Source organism: Scophthalmus maximus, chromosome 13 (assembly GCF_022379125.1).
Source record: "Scophthalmus maximus strain ysfricsl-2021 chromosome 13, ASM2237912v1, whole genome shotgun sequence".
Taxonomy (NCBI): domain Eukaryota; kingdom Metazoa; phylum Chordata; class Actinopteri; order Pleuronectiformes; family Scophthalmidae; genus Scophthalmus; species Scophthalmus maximus.
Window position 1 is genome coordinate 7,163,736 of NC_061527.1, and position 18,958 is coordinate 7,182,693.

At 41.7% G+C, this 18,958-nt stretch overlaps 1 protein-coding gene across 2 annotated transcripts in view; it reads left to right on the forward strand.

The window, feature by feature from the left end:
- Positions 1-6,091: 6,091 nt before the first annotated feature.
- Positions 6,092-18,958, forward strand: part of fcho1 (FCH and mu domain containing endocytic adaptor 1) — a 44,094-nt gene continuing 31,227 nt past the window's right edge. Inside the window, exons 1-2 of one of the 2 annotated variants that reach the window (XR_004795634.2) lie at positions 6,092-6,232; positions 17,840-17,890. Coding sequence is in view for 1 of the 2 variants with exons in the window: in XM_035647568.2 (XP_035503461.2) it covers positions 17,864-17,890 (27 nt within the window). In the remaining variant the exon portion in view is untranslated. The remainder of the gene's footprint in view (positions 6,233-17,839; positions 17,891-18,958) is intronic. The other variant, XM_035647568.2, reaches the window with a different exon arrangement.

Below are 18,958 nucleotides of genomic sequence, written 5' to 3' on the forward strand. Positions count from 1 at the left end.
CACCTCTGAGCAAAAGCCAAACGTGGCTGTGACCCGCGAGTGAGTCACACAGGGCCGAACTAAGGACAGGGGATTTATTGCACGTGCTTTGTCGGTGGTCACATAGGCTGTTGTTTCTATGGCTACCGCGTCTGCCATTGAAATCATTGTAGAGTTTAACCCGCTGATGCTTTTCATGATACACGATACACAGGGGCGACCGGTAGTGGAGAAAGAATTCAGCAATGCCACACAACGTAGGTGCCCGATTACAATTGACAGTCTTGCATTCGAAATTTTATTGTATAAAAGTGCATATCTTCAGCAAAAATCTATCGGAAATAAAGTATTTAATCAGCAAGCATGGATGATACTTAACAACCACATCAGAGCCTTTGTACGTGAAATCTAGATCTCAAACTGTGAAATAAATGCATGAAACTGAACCATTTCATTTTTTCCCACCACTGTAAAGGACATTGTATGTAAAGAGGGACACATTTGAGTGCTTTTCAGATTTCTGTCATTCACGCATGAACATTTTCTATCATGGTATAATATTCAGTAGGTTGAGTATATTCACATGCACTGAATTGACCTGGTTGCTGCTGTTTTTCCTGTGGAAACCCTTCAGCACAGTGACCTTCCAGCAAGGCGACGACTTGTCTGACAACCCTGTTTGTCCCTGAATAAATTCACCACAGCACCAACCGCAGGAAAGGATACGTCTGTTTTATTCTGTATCTATATATCTATCTATCCATCTATCTCTAACTCTATCTCTCTATCTATCTCTCTCTCTCTATATATATATATATCTATCTATCTATCTATCTATCTATCTATCGGGCTATGATATGTTCTAAAGTTTACAGTATTACCTCATTATTCTTTTATTTCTGGGGACTGTTTACTGTGCTGATGTATTTTTACAGTTCAGGGCTGGTCTGCACTGTGCGTATTTTGCTGCTGGAATATGGACCATATCATGCCCATGGTATTTTACAGTCGTGTCACGGTCCAATTAGAGGAAAGGGGCTCATTAGTACATTTGTGTCAAGGCAATAATGACGACAGGATCTGGTTGACATGACCAGGCCCACAAAACAATCAGGTAAACACAGAGACTGAGAGGAAAAGTCCACACAATAATTCATCCCCTACAGCCCCATGAACGAACAGAGGAAATTATCGAGCCTCTGTCACATTATTTGAAAATCACTGACCCAGAGCCATCTCTTGCCTCGCTGACATTTTAGGTTTAGAAAAGTAAAGCAGATGCGCCCCCTTGTGGCTCCGAGGTTGTCTGGGTTTCTTTTCTGCTCTGCAGTATAGTTTGACATCTGACAGATCCAGAGAGGAGAGAGTTCCTGCTCTTGAACTCACCGCAAAACTTTTCAAATGAAATTCTGACATTTGAAAGTTTTGCTCAGTGGAAGGTGTCTAATCTGACTCTGACTATATTATTGTATAGATTATCACTGTCTGCTCCTTAATAACATTACTGTAAGACCAACTCTTGATTAGTGCAACTAAACCAAAGCTGACTTCCCACTGTTACTTCCTACAAGAGGAAGTCAAATTCAACTGTAGCCATACACCTTAAAAAGTAAGGTACTTTTTCCAGTCTGTGTCTCAGTGCTGATGTGATGTCACTTACGTAATACACCTGATCAATAAGATCACAGACCTTTACATTAGTATCTGTAATCTAAGTACTAACATTGCAAAAATGAATATATACCTACCACATTTCTCTCATCATATAATTTTTTAACTCCTTCAAATGTAAGTCTTTCGTTCCATCTAATAAAACTAGACAACTAGATTATCTTAACCATCCTTTTTTTGTAAAATCAAACATGGTTTTCAATTCTTTGAGATGTAAGACTCAGACCTACTTCTACTGACCTCAATCTTTATTAAAGTGCAACGGACAGTTTTTGCTATTTTGTGAGATTTTTAGAGCAAACGATTAAATTCAGAAACACACTGGGAGAGCTGTAAGTTGCCGTCATAGTGTTCATCATTCTTGCTTCAATTTGTTAAAGAAATTGACATTACACTTTTACACTAATTAAGTGAAATATTTTTTCTTCTTCTTTTATCATTGTTGTCAGCTGATCTGTGCTGCATTGCGGCAGCACACGCTGCTTTGAATGCTAAACACAAAGTAAAGAATAATTGATAAACACTGCTCATAAGAATATTACACATCTTCAAGGGTTTTCGTCTCTTTTTTTCTCTTTCGAAAGAAAAAGAAAAAAAGGTCGTTTCTGCTGTGACTTCCCCTCCGTCATCTTGTCCTGGTTCACAGACATGAGCGTCCCTGTCCCTGATCGCCTCCCCTGCAGGCCGACGAGCCCACAGAGAGGCAGAGAGCTGCTGGCACACGGGGACAAGGGCAGTGACGTCACCGTGGCGAGGCACAACACTCTTACTCTTGTTTCTACTTTGTAGCACTTTAGATTGCTTTTAGCAGTGAAAAGTGCTCTATAAATGAAATTTATTATTATAATTATTATTATTATTATTATTATTATTATTATTACCGCAGATGGATGTCGCACACAAGAGGAACTCCTTGGGAGATGAGAGGACTGCCGTGGGGGCCCGTGCTTTGTGAGCAGTGGAGGCCATCTTTTGTCATGGCCGGCCTGTTCAGGCAGGAGTTGCGCTGATTTGAAAGAGCGCGATGAGAGGCAGGAACATGGGGAGGCACACAGGAGAGGTGATGCAGGTGATGTGAGGCGTGTACGCTTTGGTTCAAATTCCGTAGATGCAGTCATTTTGTTCTTTCCCTCTTCTAAGTTGAAAGAAGCTCAGTAACTTCCTGGCTGTGCGAGAAATGTTTAGCACAAATTGACATACAGAAGTTGAGTTCAGGAACAGGAAATAACACATAAATCACTCCAGATTAAAATCTGTCAGAGATCTGATCTAGATCTGCCCGATTAAAAGCACCACACTTTGTTAAAGTTAAACTTACATTTCTAAAATTAAAAAAAAACAAGCTTAATTAGGCTGAAAGAAAAAAAATCAGTGATACTGATATGACAGCTACGTGCCAGTGGCCGCTCTTCATCTGCTGTCGGCAAAATCCATATGAAATATCGAAACTGCCCGTCACAGAATATTTGTTTGCAGTTGATATGATGATGAACGCGATCGCGATCAGAAAGGACCTTTCGAGGGAGACAAATGAGAGCGTTTCGGACACTCTCTGAAGCAACACGCAGGATAAGAATAGAAACACCAACAGGTGGCATTGACTGATGATACATAATCAAATTCGACAGCTCATTTTCATTTTTCTGGGGAGATTTTGCCATGGATTAAAGGCTCAAAAGACTATCGTCCGTTCCATTTGTGTGTGCAGATGGAAGCGAAGGGACTCAGTGCCAATGAGACTGTTCACAAAAAGACAGGGTGTGTGTGTGTGTAACCGCGCAGCCATGTGTCGCACCCTTGTATGTCACCCTACACTGAGCATATGGACAAACATGACATGGCCTAAATCTTCTCTGGTTTGTGTCTTGTCTTGGTTTGAACCCTCACAGATATCTTGCCTGTCACGCCTTGCACGTTCTCTTCCTGGCCGTGGCTCAATGCAAGTCTGAAGGTGGAAGTGATCTCGGTTGCTATGCACAGACAGGAAACACACACCACGTGCTGAGCTGCTCCGCCGCCTGTGACATTCATGTTCCGCTGTATTGGTTTCCACATTGCATCACTGCGCATCACGTCAACGCATCAACACCTCCAGCAGAGGACTCTCACAGTTGGTGTCTCTGATGTGTAAGAGCACCTGAAAGGGCAGATGAAGTTGAGTCACAACAGCTGTGCACGTGGCTGGGCTCTGCGACCAAAACACTGGCTGTGTGTCGCTATTGATAGAAAACATTTCAAATATCATAAACAGAATTGGACACCAACACCAACCACTTCATTTATCCACTACATTGTTGTTGGTTATTAAAGACAACAACATTTTTGTACCTTTTTCACAGAATTCAGCATGTTAAAGTTCTAGCACCTTTATAAACTTGTCTAGAGCTGCAACAGTAAATTGATTAATCGATTGGTAATCGATTACTAAATTAATCGCCAAACATTTTGATGAGCGATTAAAAAAAAAAGGTAAATCTATGATTTCAGCCTCTTAAATGTGAATAATTTCTGGTTTCTTTGCTCCTCTATGACAGTAAACTAAATATATTTGGTGTGTGTGGAAGAAAACAAAACATCATCTTGGACTTTTGGGAAACACAATTGACATTTTTCACCATTTTATGGACCAAACAACTAATCGATTAACCGATTATGGAAAAGAATGGTTAGTTGCAGCCCCAAACTTGTCTTTATCCAGTTTGGTACTATTCTACTTGATGTTGAACAGATATTAAAATGAATTTCTCTTCTTCAGCCCAGTTTCCTCATTAAGATTTAACTTTCTGTTTCTGACTAAATCATTATATTAGGGTGGAACTAGTTAGAGTTACTCACAGACAGCCTTAGATCTGCAGCAGTGGCCTGACAGTCAGACCGGAGTGCCATTTTGTTTTCATATCATTATTCAATACATTAGGAAAAAATATCAGGTCTGGAATCCGACTACTGCAACAGGATTGCGATGAGTCCCTTCTGTTGCAGGAGCAATTCGAAGCGGAGTGTGTGTGTCGTTACACTAAGGATCAGTTGTTCATTTCTACCAATCATCCACAACAACACGGTCTGAGCTTTACATTTCAGTGTGTATGTTACTGGCGTCACTGGAGAACTGATAAAGAGGATAGTGGTATCAATATAACCATAGCATCTCACCCGTGCTGCTGCCATTATCTCCCCCTGACTACTGTCACTGTCTCGACCATGTTATCTGACTTTGATAAGGAGGCTCACATGGAGATAAATATATTCCTTTCACTCAAATATATATCCTGGGCTAGTTTGACAGACACAACGTCTCATTGACCTTCAAGCTGCACTTCTATCACATGCAGTCATTTGGTGGTTTGCAGGATAAAGGTTAAACCTGCAGTAAAATTAAATGTCAAATGTCAAATCATTAGATACATTTTGGAGGAGAACGCTTGTAAAATCTATAAAATGCACGTCATTCCTTTTTGATATGTACCAATAATTAGCTGTGCTATATAAGAAATGAATGCTGCAGCTTCATATGAAAACTTTAAAGAGTCGGAGTCACTGAGGCAAAACTCTCAGTTATCACACTGGTACACTGGGTGCTGTTGACGGAAGGACGTCTATCCCAAAGACACAAAACAGTTCAACAAAGAGTTTGTGTTTTGGTTCTGAGGTACACTTGTTGTGACTGTATGCAAAGGGCGGTTCACAAGTACGGCCCTCCATGTTGATGATAAATAACAGGGATCTATACGACTCAAGGGGCCTGACGGCGCTGGCTTACAGAGGTTGATATGATCGATGAGCATTGATTGAGGAGGACATGAAGCAACGTGTTTCCCCTTACCTTACAATAACTTGACTTCTCCTGACACTGCCTTCTTAACCTCTTAATCCCCCCGGACCCCCCCAAACTGCTACTGGGCCACTAATTGACCATATTACTATATTTTGAATTGGTACTTGTTGTACTATGTGGTACTTGTTCATATCCCTGTATACATGATCATATCAATAACCTGGTTTCTCATCATTTGTGTGCAGTTTCTTATCCACCAGGCAGCATATCCAGGTGGATAAGAACATTATTTTTTACCAACATTAAATTGGGCAAAACTGTATGTAAAGGGCTTCATCTTACAATGCCCTGGCATCCCAATTTTTCAAAGAGGTAGATATCTTTAAAAAAAAAAAAAAAGGGTACAGCAAAGTGGGTTGTTAAATCAATAAATGAATGAACTTTTGTTTTGTATTCTTATATTTTAAATTATGCCCCACAAACGTCCTTTACATTACATTTCTACAGCCTCTATGAATTGTGGGCGCTACCTTCTAAAAACAATTACCCAATGGGCTGCTAGTATACGCTCTCGGACCCACCTTTTCTATTTTTTTACGGCTGCTATGCCTACTACGCCTTTCCCTTCTGATTGACGGGCGGAGCGCGCCAATCGGCGCCGAGCCGGGGGGCGGGGCTCTCGCCCCCTAACCGCCTGCTCGATGTTCTACTACAAACCGCTCACGGTGCGCGCGTGCGAGCGGCTGCGGAAAGAGAACCGGGGGATGGAAAATGTTCCATAGAACGTTGTCGGAGGAGTCTGTTCAGGTAATGTTCACCATTCAAATGTCTCCTTACTCTGTAGCCTTGACTCGACCCCGCCGAGCTCCATGATAACGGGCGGATAGAGACACCGAGTGGCTCGGGCCACGGCGGTGACATCGTCGGATTCAAACAGCGGCAGCGGCGCTGGTGGACACATTGTGTCTGACGTGTGAGCGGCGGGGGAACTTGTCTTGTTGCGTGAGGGGTGTGAGCTTGAAATGATCATGTGAACAAAATGTGACATGAGATGAGTTCAATTCAGCGCAGCAAAGCCAAGGTGTCTCGCAGTGTTTGTGGGGGTTCCACAGTTAGCATCTTCTGCAAAGGTCACGGTTCGATTGGACTGGACTCATCTGTCAGTCAAAGGGCTCGTGAGTTGAAATGGACATTAGTGAATATTCACAGGTCAATTTGTCTGTGCTGTTGTAGTGAGGAATCTTCACCAAAAAGTTTATACAATCATGTTAAATCTCTGGGGTTGACATTAATATTTGAAGGATCTGATAATGATACACCTGGAACACATGGCTAAACCGTGATCCCCCCCCCCCCCCATTGAGATCAAGAGACAGGACATTTTACAAAAGTGCTTTCTGGAGTTTTGTTTCAGGTACATTCAGCTCAAAGTATATAATGCGAGAGCCCGACCGATCCCGTGTGTCTCATTACCACAAGAGCCTTGATTTGAACTTTGTTTCATGGCACCAATCTTTAGTCCTGTCACTTCCTGTCATCATCTAGTAAACACAGATCGTCTATTATGTGTCGTCTTAAGTACGATTCCACTTTGTTCGATTTGACCGATTGTTAATGGGCTATAATGGCTTTGAAAATGAAAGCAAGGTGATGAATATAGTGAGTTTGGGAAGCACTTTGCTTCAGTGAATACCTTGTAGGAGGTGAAAGTCGGCCCGTGTCTGGTTGCACCAAAGCAGTCGCGCTGGAATTCCCCTTTGACGCCCTGATAGATGTTTCTCACTGTGACATTTTACTTCATTTCTTCACCGCTATAGCAAAAGCCACAGCATTTGCATCTTCAGACCACAGCCCAGCTGTCTTCAGGTGCCACAATGGACTGTCTGCTTGCTTGCATTGTTTTCCTCTATCTCCGTCTCCGAAAGCAAATGGCAGGAGTTGAGACATTTGCCTGTCGCTGGCCCGGTCTTTTGATATCAAAGAAGTAAACAACGCTCTCCCTGGTGCCTTGACTTCAACGGGAGATAGACCTTCTCCCTGCTGAACGCTTTTAGTAACTGAGTCAGGGTGAGTGGGATGGAGAGAAGGGAGGGGAGGGGGGTTTCACTATCACTCGATGAAAAGATGTACCGGCGTTGGGAGGCATGCCCGTCTTCTTGGCTGAGCACATTTGGTGCTGGGTAGTTCCTGACGATCTGTGTTCATTCATAGACCGACGGCTGTTGAGGCTCCTCAGTAAAGTCATGGTTATACTTAGACAACAAGTTAAATCTGTTGCTGTAGAAAGACTCCTTTATAATATAAAATATGCTTTTTCCGGCTGTTTGTTTGCAGACTGAGATTTCTCAACAACTATTGGATGGATGCCACAACATTTTGTACAGATATTTTATGGTCCACACATGATGGAGCCTACTGAATTAGTGACACACTTACCTTTCCTCTTGCACCATGAGGGTTCAAATTTTTTCCAGTTATTGAAATGTCTTGATGACTTTTGGATATATTCGCCATGGAATTCAGTAAAGATATCGATAGAGATCATCATCGATAATGATGACTCCCTGACATTTTGACAATTGTTGTGACTGCTGGAGCATTACTGCTAATTGTATAGAAAAGGGCTCGCATGTCCACAGACTTAGTCTTGTCTGTTTTACTTTGACATATCGTGACATTGTTGGAGCAACACAAATTCAATCTTCTGTCGATGATGCCAGAGAAAATCCGCAAGTGTCAAACTGACTGTATGTTGGATATGTTGGATAATCAGAGATTATGGTTAAATATCAGGTAGTTCTACTGTTATCTTAACAGTCACCCATACTGTGTGACAGTTAACTGGTTTCGAAGCAGCAGTTCCAACACTCTTTCAATTCAGTACTGTCAACCTGTTAAGTTTTTCCTTTTAGATCTGGAGGTAGGAGGAAATGTACTCTTTTTTTAAATTCGAGGTTTCTCTTGAGTTGAGCGGAAACTATTGGTCGATCTAATCAGTTATCTGATCTACAGAACGTAACTTGTATAAATGTGATCAATGCTTAAAATTGCCAGCGAATTTTCAACCATTTCAGCACAAAATGTTCCCTAGTTCTAGTTTATCTTTTAGGATTTCCGGCTGTTCTTCATACTTTATGGTTTGAAGACCCTAATTTGCCCCAGAAATTTTCGACAGTTGTGAAAGTTGTGTCAGTTAACCCAAAAATCAATTAATATTGAAAAAAGCTAATTGCCACCCTACTCCTGAACCCATTCTTGGGTCAGTTACAGTCGTTATTATAGTTTAAGTCTTGGCTTTTGTGTGAATATTCATACCATGGTACATGGGCCTTGGTGACCTGATTTTTTTCTTCTTAGCTTTCTAGTGAAATGACTCTGAAATCAATATGACTGTCATCTGCAGCTGTATAAGCAAGGACAGGTTTGAAATCCCTCCAGAGATATGAGATACGCAACAGGTCATTCTGTATGCAGCCGCAGAAAGTGAAGGAGGCCGGCCACCTGAGAAGATAATACATGCAAAAGAAAAAAAGTGCCCCACCACCTCTGGTGACACCCTCAGCATGCTTTTGCTGAATGGATGTTTCCTAACATTCTTGCAGCAGCACACAGCCAATTATTAAACCATAAACACTCTTCTAAAGCCTTCCACACATCTGTGATGGAGGTTGACTGAAAAAAGCGCTGGGGGGACGTGAGGACAAAAGAAAGAAGCGGGTGAAAAGTTCCCTGTTTAGCATTTAGATTTGAATGAACTGGATGTGCTGAGCCGACGCTTAAATCTGACAACAACCTGCCGAACGGTCCTTTGGCATGAATAGTCAAATGGTTACAAGCGATCATGTGCACACGTGCTCGCAGCCATGCATAGTTAATCAGCTGGACTCTTCAACTTCCCCCGATGACTCCTCTGACCCATAAGGATCTTCTTACTTTTACTTATTGTCATCCCAACTCCCTCTTTTTCTTTATTGGCTGGCCTGCAACACATTACATGGTGCCCATGACGATATCAATTATACATGTGACGCCTCTAATATCTAGGCCAGAGCGCTGCAAGGCCTCCCGTTTTTTTTGCCAAGCAGAGTGCAGGACCCAGGGGCAGGAAATCTAAGGCAGGAAACGGTAAAGCTAACCTGTTAACATAATGAAAACATAAACAAAACTCTTAGTGATTTTAATCCAGACTTCTCCATTAACGGTGCCTTTCATTTTTTTTTTTGTGCTGGTTACAACCGGTGACATCCTGAGGAGAAATCTTGGAAAAAAAATACTCCGTCATACAAAACCATGACCTGTGCCCGAGGTTGTGAATGATCCCAGCCAAGGTCTCCTCATGGCAGATGGGAAGATCCTGGGCCAGGATGGAGGAGCAGGCCTATCCCCCACCATCAACCCACCGACCTTGGCTCCGGTCTTGGGTGTATTTCTGGGTTACTGGTTCTTGTCGTGCTGTGCTCAAGAGGCGTGAGTGATGATAAGGAGAGGCGGATTACATTTTGTTGATTTGCCTAAGAGCAGCATGGAGAGAGCCATTTCATTTTGAGACTATTTTACTCACCTCAGAACTAAAAAGGAATCGGCCACTGCCCTGAGGAGGGAAACCTGAAATTCAATGATACCTTTAAGGTGTTTATCCATACACCAAGGAAACCAGGGCAGAAACAATTATTCCGGTTTTCGAGAGGTGAAATAATTTAACAAAATGGTAAAATGAACGGCATTAAAATTTGCTCGATCAATGACTTAATTTATCACATACAGTATTCAATGGTTCCAGCCAAAGGTGATGGTTTACTGATTTTCTCTGTACATAATTTAAATAAAATTGGGTTTGAAATATTGGACAAAACAAACAAATCAAAGATGTTGCCCTTGGCTTAGTGCAATTGAAATATGCAATTTTTGTTTTTACATTTTATAGACAAAATAAGTAATCGATTACTGTAAACAGATTCATCAACAATGTATATAAAACGGATCAACTGATGAATCCACTAATTTGGCAAGTTGATTTGTTGTCTCAGCTACTTTTTAAGCAAAAATATCTTGATTCTGTGATTAGTTGTCTTTCCTTACATTTTATAGACCAATGGATTGAGCTGTAATATAATAAGCAAATTAATCAATAATAAGGTTGCTGAATGTCAAGGTGACGACTTCAGATATCTTCTTTTGTCTGGCGTAGAGCCCAAAACCCTAAAGATATTCAGTTTTTCCACATCCAATTAGGGCTGCAACTAACCATTATTTTCATAATCGATAAATCTGTCGATTCATTTTCTTTTTTAATCGATTAGTTGTTTGGTCCATAAAATGGTGAAAAATGTCAATGCCTTATGTTTTGTTTTTGTCCACACACCAAATACATTGAATTTACTGTCATAGAAGAGCAAAGAAACCACAGAATACTCAATTAAATATCCATTTAAGAAGCTGAAATCATAGAATTTTGACTTTAGTTGGCGATTCAATTAGTAGTCGATTACTTATCGATTAATCGACTAACTGTTGCAGCTCTATATCCGATACTAACATTTGAAAAGCTGGAACCAGCCATTATTCGGCATGTTTGTGTAAAAATGACTAACACAATTATTTGATTCTCAAAAATAGTTGTCGTTTAATTTGCTGCTGGTGCGACACGGAGGCTTGTTGACGAGTCACTAAGACAAGAAAAGAATACAACTGGAACACAACAAAGATCTGAAAAATGAGTCCTGAGCCTCACATACAGTACGCTGCAATGAGAGACTGACTGAACACTGTCTTGATTCACAGCTGCAGCACCACAGACGTGCTCATGTCCAGCCCGTCCGTGGAACTCGACTCGCGCGACAAAGCTGGTCATGCCAGGGCCGGGAGGTGGTGATGCCCGCCTGGCACGTTGTCATAGACTTGACTGGACCGAGGCCGTGCACTGCAGTGACAAAAGCACATTCAGGCCCGGACAATGGGGAGCTGACAGCCCTGGTTGTGTTCATCACTCTGCTTTCTCTCTCTCTCTCCCTCGCAGCCTCCTGTCTATTGTGTTCGCTTGCCTCACTGTTTTCACTTTCTGTCTCAGTCACTGAAGGCTCGACTACACGCTCACCAAGCGGCCTGTTTATCGCTTTAAGAGAACAGCTCCGCGCAGCGTCGCTTTAGTCGTTAAATACAGGGTTTAATTCTGTCATCAAGTTGGCGGTGATGTGAGTGTTGGGTTTCAGTGCGTCATTGTTGATTTGGTTTTAGTGCGTGCACTTTTGTGACTCATTTGGCTTCGCGGGGATGAGCTGACAATTTGGGGGCGGTGGATTGTTGTCCACGATTGTAGCAATCATCTTTCTCTTATTATAGACGAACAATGAATCCCCACCAGGATACTGTGCATCTATTTATGTCCGGAGTGTCTTATGAACAGTTGATCTGATCTTTATTTCATCTAATATTTCACAAAACATTAAATTTACCACGACTTAAAACAAAGAAAAGCAACAAATACTCACATTTGTAAAACTAGAAGGACAGTGTACCTGCCATGTCGCTTGAGAAATGATCTGAACATATTATCAAAATAGTTTGGAGCTTAAAGGAAAGCTGATCATTCCAATCATTTTTCAAGCAAAATCTTAAACATTCCCTGCTTTTAGCCTCTCAAATGTGAATATTTGCTGAAGAGTTTGGACATTTAAGACAAATATCTTTTAGAGAAACACTTTGGATCCTAATGGGCATTTCCTTTTACTATTTGATGAGATTTTATAGACTAAAAAGTAACTAATTATTCGAGAAAAATGATCTGCTATTAATCTGATTGTGAAAATGATCTATAGACTTAGCCCTAAAATCTTTGTTGATTAATTTTCATGCTGGGGATTTTGGATCTGCCCCCATGAATGACCACTTGTTAAGAGGTGACCACAATTAGGTCATATGATGACTTCTGAGCTGCTACATTCACTGGATGAAAATCATGAGTCATTAGTAGTACTCAAATTTCAAAAACTCAAATACTCATCATCTTGTTATGTTCCCAAAGGTAGGTTTCAGCAAATGAATTAATTTCTTAATGGTTTAGAAGAGTTTCACTATTTCGACTGCGATTGATGCAGGCAGATGCAGACTGTACTGAATACATGTAGACATAAACTCTTTTTTGTACCGTTAACGGAATGAAAAAACTAAATTGAATGACATTGAGGCTTAGTTGATATATTTTATATATCAATGAAAGAAACTACTAAACATCAACAGTGAATATCTTTAAATCACCAGCCACGGCAGTGAGTCATCCGACGCTGGTAGATGTGGCAGAAGACTTGTCGTTGGTGGTCAGGGCGGAAAATTAGGGCTGACACAAAAATGATCTCTCCTCCACGCTTCGCCAAATCAGCTTTAAAACTAATACTGAAGAGACAGTCGGTCGACAGTGCAGGAGACTTCACTGCGAGGCTCCATCAATTCAGCCCGGTTTGTCCTCGCCCCACCTCTCGCAGTGCCTCCCACCTGTGCTGACGAAAACAGAAATCTTACTGCATTGCTGTTGTGTTTAACAGTACGTGTACGTACAGGAGCTTTGGAACCACTGACTTTTTTTTTTAAGAATGCAAGGTGTCCGATAACTTCTTCTTTCCCACCACTAGTGCAAACCTCGGTGATATCCAATGCACAATGATATAAATGCATTTTTAGTCGGTCCACCACTTAGGTCCAGCCCGAAATATCTCAACAACTACTCGATGGAAAGACGTTCGTGATCCCCACAGGATGTGATCCCTTTGTGAGCTTTCTTTAACTGTAGCGCCACCAGCAGGTCAAATGTTCTCATGTCTCCAATGATATATTTACGACATCTACTCAGTGGAGAATGTCACACATTGTTCATGTAATCTAAATGTTAGCCTGTGGCCAAATGAATGGTGGTGAACACGGTAAACATTATACCCGCCCAACATTAGCTTTTGATGGCATGTAAGCATTTAGCTGAAAGCGCATGCAATGAGCATGATTCGATAGATTTTTTGACTATTGAATAGTCATCTTATTACTCCAGCACCAATGGACACCACCAGTTTGTGAGCTGAACTCTTATCGCAAATAAAACACCCACAACTGAAATGATCCCTCTATAAATGTACCTCACTTCCACCTGACATTGGAAGACATCTTCTTGAGTATTTTGCTGCATGTTTTAGGGAACCGTTTTTTTTTTTATCTGTACTAATAATGCTTCAGCCACTATGACACATAACTTGTTCTTCCATCTTCTCCTGAGGCTTGTTTATGTTTACCTGCCTCTATTATGAATTACCAAGTCTCACAATTCACCCACATTCCCTTTTCACCTCCATCTGTCCTCTTCCCCATTTTCCTGCTCTTTTCCTTCTTTCCTCTCCAAGCTCGTGACAAATGTGCCTGTACAGATGTCATTGCATTTAAACCAATTCCTTTTTTATTTGGTCTTTGAGCCAGCGGAGGCGGCGGCGGCTCCCTGATGCTTTTTCACTGAGAGGTGTGAGGAGAGACACAGGGACTAAAGCCTGTCCAACCTCTCTCATCTCTTCTCCCACCCAGAGGAGGGAGAGAGGCAGGTGGAGGTGGTGAGGAGGCGGGAGTTTGTGTTGACCTTCCCCTCCCTTCCTTCAGAGAGACACAGCTGTTAGTGGACCCTTTTACCATAAAACAGAAATGCTGAATATGGGGCGGAGAGTACGCACCATTTATTTACTGCTGGAATTAAATGGGTTGAGGATGCTTATTGTCTGTGTAGGAGAATTTCTTTCACTCCTCCCCGTCCTCCCCTTTTGTAAATCCTAATTTTTCATGGCAGCCATCTGTGTTGTCAGGCTGGCAGAGAGCACAAGAAGAGGCTAGCGTGCGTTCATTGATGAGGCTGGTTGCCCCCTTCCTTTTGCTTGTATGACACTGATATGATCCTCACCCCTTGTGTTTATTTTGTGTTATCGATTTGTTGTTCTTCTGCTCCGTCTACCCACTCTCGCTCTCTCTGTTTGACCGGTCACACACAATCATCTGTAGCATCATAAACAAGGGTTGATCAAGCATGAACGTAAACAGGATTACAAGGCATAGATAAGAGCAAGGGCCACAAGACTCTGTCTTTCTGTTTTCAATTAAAGAAGCCAATTCTTTAGCTTCTTTTTGAATTGTGAATTATTCGTAATTTTACAGCATTTGTTCCTATGGAGTCTGATGTTTTTTAGCTTAGTGGCTTGAACCATTGTGTGCATGGGGGAGATATAAACAGCCTTTGCACGGTGGCGTTTCATTTCTGAATATGAAATGATCTTGAGCGAGGAATCAAGGTCACAGCGTGTCCCACTTTCTTCTCTGGGCTTTGTTTGCCTGAGAGCTGATTTCAGCTGAACATGTAGTTGGAACCAGATGGAGAATGCCGGATGTCAGCTACTTCTATACATCGCACCGTGACTGGTATCCATATGGGGTCCCGATGCATAGCTCTCCCCTGTCTTTGTCTTTCTCAATGTTCTGTGTGGAAAACTGAGGATTAATACAAAACGGATAATTAGCTCAGATCTGCAGTATGTTTCAATGCGGTGCTCCAGGCTGTCACAAGAGGAGGACGAGTGGTTTATATACCTCTCCATCATGGTGACTCTGTTTATCCCTTCTCAAATCCATCTGGTGATTTCGGTCAGGATCACTTTTTTGGGGAATTTCTCATGTTGAGACCGAGGATGTTCTTAAGATATTGTATTATTAGAACTGGGCAATACACTGAACATATCAAAAATGATTTCTTACTGATGCAGACTCACTCATGTTGCTTTTGTAGCTGAAAATGAATTCAGATATTTAATTAACTTTTTTAGTTATGTAAATCCAGTTGACAAATCAGAAGCCTTCAAAATGACCAGGATCAATACCTCTCAGACAGTTGGAACAAAAACTTATTAGCAGCAATTGATCAATTAATTGGGCGAAAGAAAAGTATGAGTAACTGTTATTGATAATCGTTCTTTGCACTACAAAATGTCACTGATTCCAGCTCCTCAAATGTGACAATTCCCTTTTTTCCTACATTTCTGGTTTTCATCGTAGGCTCTGGGAACTTGTGATGAGCATTTTTTTATATTTGTGGACATCCTGTGCAACAAAGGATCAATAAATGAAGATAATAAGTTATAAGTAAGCTCGAGCACAGATTGTAAGTTTGCGACCTCAACGGAGGTACGATTCACTACAGGGAAGGTGTGTTATCACGACATGTTCGACCAATCGCTCAACCTTTAAAGGTCAGAATCTGTAGGTGACACTGTATTATATTAATATAGTTATATGTTCTGGACTTATGCCTTACATCAGATGGATGATCTCATGCTTGAAATTTAATAATGTCATGCTTTCACATTATAACTCTGATGAATATAAATAAATAAAAAGTAGTATTGAATTATTGCGTAGCCCTGCTCTATAATATTTCTGTCCAGCTCTGCCAAACAGAATGATGTCTGCAGGGGCCTGCAGTGCCACTGCTGAGCTAATTAACAAGGTGTGAGGTGTGTGTTTGTGTGTGCGCGCGTATGTGTGTGTGTGTGTGCATGCATGGGTGTGTGTGTGTGCGTAGAGTAAGTCTGGCTGTTTTTGTTTCTGTGTGTGTGTGTGTGTGTGTGTGTGTGTGTGTGTGTTGATGATGCCCGATGCCAGGTCACCAGGCCTGAGCTGAGTCTTTGCCAATACAAGGAAAAGGCTGTTGTCAGCACACACACACACACACACACACACACACACAGACACACACGCTTACACACATGCACACATGCACACACACACACACACACACACACACACACACACGGTCAGCAAAATAACCTATGTGAGAGCATTATGGATTCTCTGGGTAAGGGCACAACCAAAATTCGGACACATTTGCGCATGCGCACACGTGTGTGTGTGTCTGTGTGTGAGTGTGTGTGAGTAGAGGGTCGAAGGTGTATGCTCAACTGCTGCTGGTGTATTCCCTCCAGCCTGCAGCCAATTAAAACTTGCAAGAAAAATACTGCTGCCGTGAAAACCACCAGCTTAAAAGTTATGGAGACGTTGTGTCTGTTATTGAGTCGCTCTGTTGTATTTCATTCTGGTGTGTGTGTGTGTGTGTGTGTGTGTGTGTGTGTGTGTGTGTGTGTGTGTGTGTGTGTGTGTGTGTGTGTGTGTGTGTGTGTGTGTGTCTGTGTGTCTGTGTGTGTCTGTGTGCAAATGCATATAAACTTTAAGAGCCTTCATAAAAAGGAAAAAAACACTTTCATATTTACTGCACCAGCCACTTGAAATGGTTTACAGAGGGAATGTAAATTAGAGGAAACATATTATGTTCCATCAGTTTTCCCTCTCCTCTAGTGTGTTTTTTTTTGTATGTAAAAAAAATATGCAAAGTTAAAGAGCCAAAAGTTCCCCAGTAAAAAAGACGGGAGCCTCTGTATTCTGTCTTTGCACTGTCACACCACTAGTTTGTTAAGGTTTCTTACAAAAAGCCTAGAGTGAGTGAACATGGAGCTGAAACAAAAAATAAGGGATATATTATGATATTACCATTAAAAACTGATCTGTGTTTCAATCTGAATTTGATTAAGTGATCAATCGTATAAATTATCCTTGATGTAGACATAAGAGTGGTCTGTGTTCTCATATAACTCTTGGAAAGAAAGCAAACTAGTGTATTATTAGCAAATCTGTCAAACATAGTAATTATTCCTTGTTCATACTTTTTTCTTTCCGTTTTGCAGGCTACTTAAATAATAATTACAGGCTACTTTTTCCAACGTTCATTGCGGTTTTGGAACATCAAATAAGTGATAGCAACTGTGCACGAGCATGAGCGGTGGTTTTCAGTCAGCGGATAAGAAAAGATGCAGCTGCAGATGTGAGCTGATGTGTGTCTGTCTGAATGTGACTCAACCGGCAGCGATGACTGACTGCAGCTACACAAGCTGTGATCACGTCCTCGGTGGCTTCCTCCATCGATTCATCTATTCTCCCCCGTATTCCCACACTCTCCTCCCCCATCTCTCCTGTCACTCCTCCTCCCCGCTTCCTTCCCTCCTCCCAAGTTTATCCTTTGAAGTAATTTGTTAAGCGCCCCCCTGCTCTCCCTCCCTCCCTCACTCCCCTTCCTACACTGAAGGTGTCTCTGGGGTTTTTTAGAAAGGGAGTGTTTTCTGGAAGCTTGCTTACATGCAATTAGCAGAGACCTTAATGCCGCAGTGGGGCAGAGGGGAAAAAAGCTGGAAGTAAAAACATTTTACAGGTTGTTTTCTTATAACTCAAAAGGCAGCCTCCACTTCTTTTTCACCAGACTGTGATGTGGAGAAAATAGAGGTCAAGCTGCAGAATGAAAAAGAAAGGTCCCAGCATCAGCAGCTTTTCTCTAATTCAGCTCTACCTCTTTTTCAGATCGCTGTGAATCTCTGAGTGAAGATGGCCTTCTTTCAGAACAACTTCTGGGTAAGTGTCTCGAAAACACTTTTGGAAATTAGTCAATACAATAACAATGAGGAGAATGCAGAAGGATACTTGAGGGTAACATCGATCATGCTCTCACTGATGAATCTCACTCACCTATGACTCGCTTAGCTTTTCATTTATATTCTCAGTGGACAGCCGAGCTTCTGGCTCCCTGCTGCATGTCAGGTACTGTACGCACCGGAAGCGTCTCCCTCCTCTGCTCTGTTGCAAACAATAGAGGTCGATCTTGCATTCATCCCTCGGCCACATTGAAAGAGATCTCATTCAGATCATTCTTCAATTGTTGCAGAGATGACGTCTTTTTTTTCTGCAGCGTTGCTGAATGTAAATGGTTATTTTTCTGAAGCAATTAAGCTTTTAAAAAAAGACTTTTCACAATTACTTACTATCGCTTTTGAAGCTCAAGTCTTTATATTTGATTGATATAGCGCAGTGCTACCTACTATTGTGTTGTCACTATAGGGCCAATATGATACCTGAGTTTCAGAACAAATTCTATACTTTTTTTTTGTCACACAGACAGGATTTGATATAATTTCATATTACATTGCGAACAGTGCACTTAATACACCGATAACCCAGTGTGGCAATATTGGCTAATTATAGCATTAATGAGCTGAGCGTGAGCAGTAATTAATGGCCTCATTAGCAACGTCTGGCAGACCTGAAAAGCGGAGGAGTGGAAAACTCCCCAACATCGGCCTCTCTCCCTCCTTTCCTCCTCCTCCTTCCTCCTCACTTTCTACTCTCCACTCTATCCCTGCACACCTGGTGCATCTATTTCAGGTGCGCCCTACTTCTCCTCCCTCGTCTCGTCAGACTGAGAAATGTCCTCAGTAATATTTTAGCAGTTGAACTAAAGTGAGCTCTTCAGATACAGAAACAAGATTGACTGATCCTGTGGCGAGGCTTTTTCCCCCTAAATTATGAGGAGTGGTTGTCTGTGACTCACTCTGTCTTACCGTCTGTCTGACCATGTGGAATATGAGATTATATTGAGGGCATTTAGACGCGAGTTTTTAAAATTTTTTTACAGTCTTGCAACCT